Here is a 6,617-nt window from a genome sequence, read left to right as displayed (position 1 = left end):
AGGGGGAGGAACCAACCAAATAAATAATGTAGTAGTCTTGTTTCAGTATTTGGTATTGTGAACGAATCGGTATAAAGAAAATAAAGACATCGCCCTAGCCTAATGCTTTATTTGTCAATCATTCAAGTAGGGTGAAAACGTTAAAAATATATATTTGTTTAACCTTTCCTATACTCCAACAGTGTCCTGCAATATCACAACCCAGCCATTTCTACCAAAAAGAATAAAACCCACATTTGTTCATAAAATTTGACTAAAATTCTCAAGACACTCATCAGCTATTCAAACATAATGGAATACAATACAAACACAACATCTCTGTTTTCTTATAAAATTCGCACCCTATTTTTGGGGGAGAGGAGGTAATCATTCATGGGTCCCAAGTCATCACGGGGGTACAGGTACCCACGCTTCAGCCCTCCTCTCTTCTTCCACCTCTCTGCTTCTCTATTCTTCCTACTGCTCTCTTTACTTCTGCCCTTCCTACTCCTCTCCTCACTCTTGCTCTCCCTGCTTTCCTCACGGCGTCTCTTTTTCTGAGGGGGAGGTATGGGTTCTCTGTGGGGGTTCTTAAAGTGGTCCCTGGTGTAAACAACCTCGTCTGAGCCCCATTTGGTCATCCCAACCGCCCTCCTGGCTTGGGCCTCTCTCCTCAGCTTCTTCACCTCCCGTCTCTCCCTGCGTCTCTCCGGCCACGTCTTCCTCCTGCCCTCCAGGCTTCTCCTCCTCCCTGGTGCTGGGGAGGGCCGCTCCTCTTCACTACTGCCCCCTGGTGTCACGTAGGTCCTCTGGTGCTCTAACAGAGGCATGAAGCCCTCCACCCTTAGCTCTGGAGACAGCATCCAAAACACATTCAACAACAAATACAATACATGCTGCGACACATTTGTGTGTGTTTGTGTGTGTGTGTGGTGCATCACCTCTGGCTTTTCTGTGTATCCTGGTGTTCAGTTTGACGATGTCCTGCTTGTTGTCGTAGTGACAGACGTAGGGGAGCGAGGCAAACGTCCCACTGATCATCCTCCTCTGAGTACACTCCTGAAAGAAGGGGGGAAGGGTGAGCAAAAAATACAGAGGGAAAGGGAGATAGAGGGACAATAAGTTATTTTTTAAAGGACAAACAGAGAAAGGAATAAGAGAAAGAAAGAGAAACAGAGAAAGACAGACACCGGATGTAGATTGTCTCACATGGCCGAGGTGTCCTCTCCTGGAGCAGTTGTAGCAGTGAGCGTTGTGTCTGCAGTGTTTGTGGGTGTGGTCAACGTGTGGCCTGAGGGGAACCTCCTGCTGAGTCTAAAGCAAGAAGACAAAACAGTCAGGGGACATGTTCCAATATTTTAATAATTCACCCTTCCTCCCTCCCCTCCTTTCCATGGTCACTCACTGTGAAGTGGAATTGTCTCCATGTATCCGGACAAGCCTGGGAAGGACACAGAACACATTAACTCAACACAAAGACACACACATGAACACATACTGCACATGCTCATGGCTACATGCAAACACACACACAAACACACATAAACGCACATAAAGGCTTGTGGTAAACACACACACTCACATCTGATAGGTGGCCAGCCATCCCACAGCGGTGGCAGTGCTGGTTCCAGAAAGGGGGTTCAGGGCAGGGCTGGTACCCGTGTGAGGGGAGCCCACAGCTGTGGCAGTGCCGGCCTGGACAGGCCCTCTGGACATGGCCCTGGAGCCCACACAACACACAGGTGGGTCGCCTCTGTTTACAGAGAAACACAACGTGAGCAGTGTTGGAGCATGTGTGTGTGTGTGTGTGTGTGTGTGTGTGTGTGTGTCTTACCCTCGGGGTGGTACAGCCCTTGGCCAGGTGTCCAGTCTTGTTGCAGTTGTGACAGGTGAGATTCCGGTCAGAGGTGAAATAGCGGTATGGGCGTGGCTGGTTTTCACAGGACCGGAACAGGGCAGAAACAGGATAAAGAATCGTTTGAACAAGCCAATCCTCTGAGACCTGAGGGCTTCATGAAGACTGAAAATGACCTAAACTCCAGAGTAGTGATAACTAATGATAGTAGTACCTTGTCCTTCTCTATTATGGCCCAGTTGTGTTTGAGAGCATATTTTGCATTCAGTTCTTCATCTGTGAGAGAGACAACAAGCATAGCGCCTTTATAACACATGCAAACCATTGTGTCCAAACAAGTCATTGATATCCATATACTGCTGCTCTGTGTCACAAATATGTATCTCTACGAGGGATACATTCAAATATGTAGAGGATAATCAACGAGAGGATATGTGTTCTATGGAAAACAACGACGCGCTAGCGGAGTGGAACTGACCTTCCACAGAGTTGGATTATTTTACAGAGAACGCATAGAGTCCCAAGTTGATTATCCCTTTTAAACCATGGCAATAATTTAACACATTTGCTGCTATAAATGTATTCATTTGCAGGTAGAAATGTGTTCAACATCCACTGAAGTAGCTAGCAGGTTTCCTAGATATCTAAAGTAGTTGCCTTGGTAACCAAACAGACTTGCTAGTTTAGCTAACCAAACCATCAGTTCTAGCTTGCTATTATGAAAATCCAATACAACAATGCCTATAATGTTTTAAAATCAACGTTATCAAATATAGAACATCTAAGAAAGAACTAGCTGGCCTCCCGAGTGGCTCAGTGGTCTAAGGCTGTGCCACTAGATATCCTGGTTCGAGTCCAGGCTCTGTCGCAGCCGGCCGCGACCTGGAGACCCAACGGGTGGCGCACAATTAGCCCAGAGTCGTCTGGGTTAGGGGAGGGTTTAGCCAGCAGGGATGTTTTTGTCCTATCGCGCACTAGCGACTCCTGTGGAGGGCTGGGCGCAGTGCACGCTGACACGGTCGCCAGGTGTACGGTGTTTCCTCCGACACATTGGTGCGGCTGGCTTCCGGGTTAAGCAGTGAGGCTTGGCTGGGTTATGTGCCTCTCCCAAGTCATATGGGAGTTGCAGTGATGGGACAAGACTGTAACTACCAATTGGATACCATGAAATTATAAAGGGGTAAAAAAAAAACTATAAATAAAAAGTACACTTTTTTTTTAAATGAACTAGTCATTGAATTCTACTGTGCTGATATACCGTGGCGTTACAGGGAAATAATGCACGCTCTAGCCAACCTTCAAGCCAATCAGAAACTAGTATTCAACAATGGTATAAATCAATATAACATCCATAGAACTCCATCTGCGTAACTCCTTAAGTCTGTGGAATTATCCATCTGCTGAACTTTTCTCTGTCTGAGGAACTCTCATCTGCAGAACTCTGTCAAGTGTTAAACTGTATGGTCCTCACCCTCTGTTCCAGAATGTGACTCTGAGCTGCTGCTCCAGTACCCCAGGTTGAGCTGGATGTCCTCATCTCCCTCCTGCTCCTCTGCTCCCAGGATCATCCACTCCTCTAGGGCTTCATCATCATACTCCAGCACCAGGTCCTGCTCTGAGTGGAGGCTTAGCCTGGAGTTCGGGCTTGGGCTGCTGTCCAGTGGCGACACGTCCCGTAGAGCCCGGCCAGACGAGAGAGGGAAGGCCAGAACTAGGGGAGAGTTTCCTCCAGTGGCCTGGGGAGCTCTCGGTGAGCTGGACTGTTTGTACTGACTAAACCCCAGCTCACCTTCTGAGCTACTGGAGGCCTCGATGTAGAATCTGTTGTCTTTATTACCACCCTCTTCCTCATCATTCTGGTGGCCCATCATCATCACACTCTGATGGCAAGGTGTGACAGATCTCCCTGTTTAAAACACCACACAGTCGACAAAATGTGGCAAATTTGTGTGGTCCTTTATACCAACCTCAGTACTATCAACGTAGCTAACTAAACTACAGCTGTGTAAATATTATAGCTTTGTGTTTCGCCAGTCCGTTGACTTCCATCACCGGCAGACATGCCACAACTTGTCCTGCTGGCTGAAAAACACATTATCTGTGTCATTTCATCCTGCCTCCTCTCCAACACCCAGAAAGCTCCAATTCAACCTCCCATTAGACAGCTCTGCAAGCGTTATAATGCCAAAATACATTTGTTAAGCACAAAATACGTAGTTTCGCTGAGCAACTATCTTCATTTGATGTAGACCTTTTTTGGAAGTACATACTGGCTGTAACGGGTGTAAATTAAGATAGTTGCTCGGCGAAACTCCATATTTTGTGCGTAACAAATGTATTTTGACATTATAACACTTGCACAGCTGTCTAATGGGAGTTTGAATTGGAGCTTCCTGGGCATTAGAGCGGAGACAAGTCATACTCATCTCTAACACACACAGATACTGGAGCACCTGCCCTCTATGGAAATGGCATAGGGCGTGTTTGAGTGGTAAGGTGAAGCAACCGACTGGGAGTAAAGTCAGGGGAGATGTATCTGCGACAGCTGAAAGTCTGACAATGTGGTATTCTGACAGCAAGGCTCAGATCAACATGGCAATGTTGCCATTGTTAATACAACTTTGTCTTTATAATGTCGAAATAAACATGGTTCCAACCCCGATATCACACACTCACAAAATTAACTCATATGTGTGTACATTTTACAATCAGTGACAGTGTCAAATATCACATTCATTTATACTATGCCACTGTATGCATGCATCTGTGGCAAATTTGGTTCCTGTTTCAGTCATGTCTGGTCACGTTCGCATGGGTCAAACAAAAACCCTAATGATTGGTTGACAATAGATCCTCCCACAATAAAGATAAATAGTAATGGCGTTTTTGAATAATAAATGCCGATAATGAGGTCTGTGGTAAACACAGGCTTAGGAGATTTGATATGTTTTGTTCTATGAGATCATATTCATCAGCTAACATCACTTTTTTTGAATTTAAGCATTAATATAATTTTAAAAAGCACATAAAGGCTTCATAATTCATCAACTTAATGTTAACTGACTGATATTATCTCACATAACAAAATGTATAAGATCTCCTAAGCCTGTGTTAACATCAGACATTATTTTAGGCGTTTATCGAACCTGGGGTAACTCATTTCCTAGTTTTACGACTACAAGCTGGCGAGCTCTATGCAAGGCTATGGCCGTAGGATAATTAATTTTTTTATTATGTACATTTAACCTTTATTTAACTAGGCAAGTCAATTAAGAACAAATTCTTATTTTACAATGATGGCCTACCACTGCCAAACCCTCCCCTAACCCGGACGATGCTGGGCCAATTATGTGCCGCCCTATGGGACTCCCAATCACGGCCGGTTGTGATACAGCCCGGGATTGAACCAGGGTCTGTAGTGACACCTCTAGCACTGAGATGCAGTGCATTAGACCACTGCGCTCGAACGCACCCAATGCTAACTAAAATTTGAATCTCGCAACTAGGCTGCCTGCCCACGTGGCAGGTAGCCTAGTGGTTAGAGCGTTAGGCTAGTAACCAAAAGGTTGCAAAATCGAATCCCCGAGCTGGCAAGGTACAAATCTGTCGCTCTGCCCCTGAACGAGGCAGTTAACCCACTATTCCTAGGCCATTATTGAAAATCAGCATTTGTTCTCAACTGACTTGCCAAGTTAAATAAAAACTTCATTCGTAAATTATAGCGACACATACCAATTAGTGAATTTAGCTTCTGACATTTTTCCAACAGACGTCAGCTAACTAAGTTACTGTAACTACTATTTCATTTTTCATCTTCTTTTGTAAATTATAGCTGACATTACCATTCGCGAATTTAGCTGCTGACATTATTCCAACTAACGAGACACCCAGCTGACGTTACTGCATTCCATGATTTTGACATCAAATGATTTGACATCATTAGCTTATTTTATTATTATTTGTCTATGATTTTTGTTGTTAGCTTATAGGTTATTCAGTGTTATTTACAACTGTAACTTAACGTTACTATTTAATTTGTGCTGACAGTGTCCTCGTGTAGCGTACTGCTAACTTACCGCGATGGCTTGTTAAAAGTCCACTAAAAATGTAAAATGGGAGAGTTATGAAATAGTGTATTTAAAATATGTTAGCTATCTAATTTGGTAATCCAGCTTGCTATCACTTTTAGCTAAATGGGAAGTTGATTTACCAACCGTTTCAGTGTTGGACAGACTTCGGGTAATAATGTTCCCGGGGTTTCGCCACCCCTTACATTTGGCTGGACAACAAAAACATCCACATGCTGTCGAGGGGTTTTGAAGCTGTCACTTGTCCTGGTAGGAGAAGTTGCACCTGAACCGCAGGCGACCTGTCCTTGACAAAAACGTTTAGTTTTTCAAAGGACGATGTGATGCCTTTAATAAATTCTAAATTATATTTCTGGGCCCATGATAAAAAAACTCATATAGGCCTAACTTTGTGTTTATATTCAATGTATTCATACAGTACACAAAACAATTATTAAAGGTCCAATGCAGCTGTCTTTTATCGAAGTTTCAAATAATTTATGGGTAACAATTAAGTACCTTACTGTGATTATTTTAAATTAAAATTGTCAAAAAGAAACAAAAACTGCTTCTCAAGCAAGACTTTTGTTAGGACTGTCTGGGAGTGGTCAGAGTGGGGAGGGGGAAACTGAAAATTAGCTATTATTGCCAGAGAGTTTTGGAACTCTCTTTCTTGTTGGTCTATTAACCAATTGGTGATGTCACCAGGCAGGCCA

The 6,617-nt window shown here is 44.0% G+C and overlaps 1 protein-coding gene across 3 annotated transcripts; it reads right to left on the bottom strand.

The window, feature by feature from the left end:
• Positions 1-92: 92 nt before the first annotated feature.
• LOC112256246 (zinc finger CCHC domain-containing protein 7) lies at positions 93-6,151 on the bottom strand. Of its 3 annotated transcripts, none has more exons than XM_024429346.2 (9): positions 6,049-6,151; positions 3,306-3,740; positions 2,049-2,110; positions 1,814-1,909; positions 1,562-1,732; positions 1,385-1,420; positions 1,189-1,293; positions 921-1,038; positions 93-829 (listed from the first exon to the last, which is right to left on the bottom strand). In XM_024429346.2, the coding sequence occupies exons 2-9, from the start codon at positions 3,706-3,708 to the stop codon at positions 327-329; spliced, it is 1,494 nt and encodes a 497-aa protein (XP_024285114.1). In that variant the 5' UTR covers positions 3,709-3,740; positions 6,049-6,151; the 3' UTR covers positions 93-326. The 3 variants fall into 3 exon arrangements, with proteins under 3 accessions (XP_024285114.1, XP_024285113.1, XP_024285115.1); XM_024429345.1 differs by lacking the exon at positions 6,049-6,151 and adding an exon at positions 5,911-6,042; XM_024429347.1 differs by lacking the exon at positions 6,049-6,151 and adding an exon at positions 5,911-6,042 and having other exon boundaries at positions 1,562-1,699.
• Positions 6,152-6,617: the final 466 nt, after the last annotated feature.

Source organism: Oncorhynchus tshawytscha, linkage group LG08 (assembly GCF_018296145.1).
Source record: "Oncorhynchus tshawytscha isolate Ot180627B linkage group LG08, Otsh_v2.0, whole genome shotgun sequence".
NCBI lineage: Eukaryota > Metazoa > Chordata > Actinopteri > Salmoniformes > Salmonidae > Oncorhynchus > Oncorhynchus tshawytscha.
Note: the sequence above shows the minus strand (reverse complement) of the source record. Positions and strands in the feature narration are given on the sequence as shown.

Bases quoted from the DNA above. Each gene is read 5' to 3' on its own strand.
- LOC112256246 (XM_024429346.2), bottom strand. From the start codon at position 3,708: ATGATGATGGGCCACCAGAATGATGAGGAAGAGGGTGGTAATAAAGAC. The intron at 1,910-2,048 runs GTACTACTATCA...TGTGAAAACCAG, and splicing joins CCATAATAGAGAAGGACAAG to CCACGCCCATACCGCTATTT. The intron at 1,294-1,384 runs GTGAGTGACCAT...TTCTTGCTTTAG, and splicing joins GGAGACAATTCCACTTCACA to ACTCAGCAGGAGGTTCCCCT.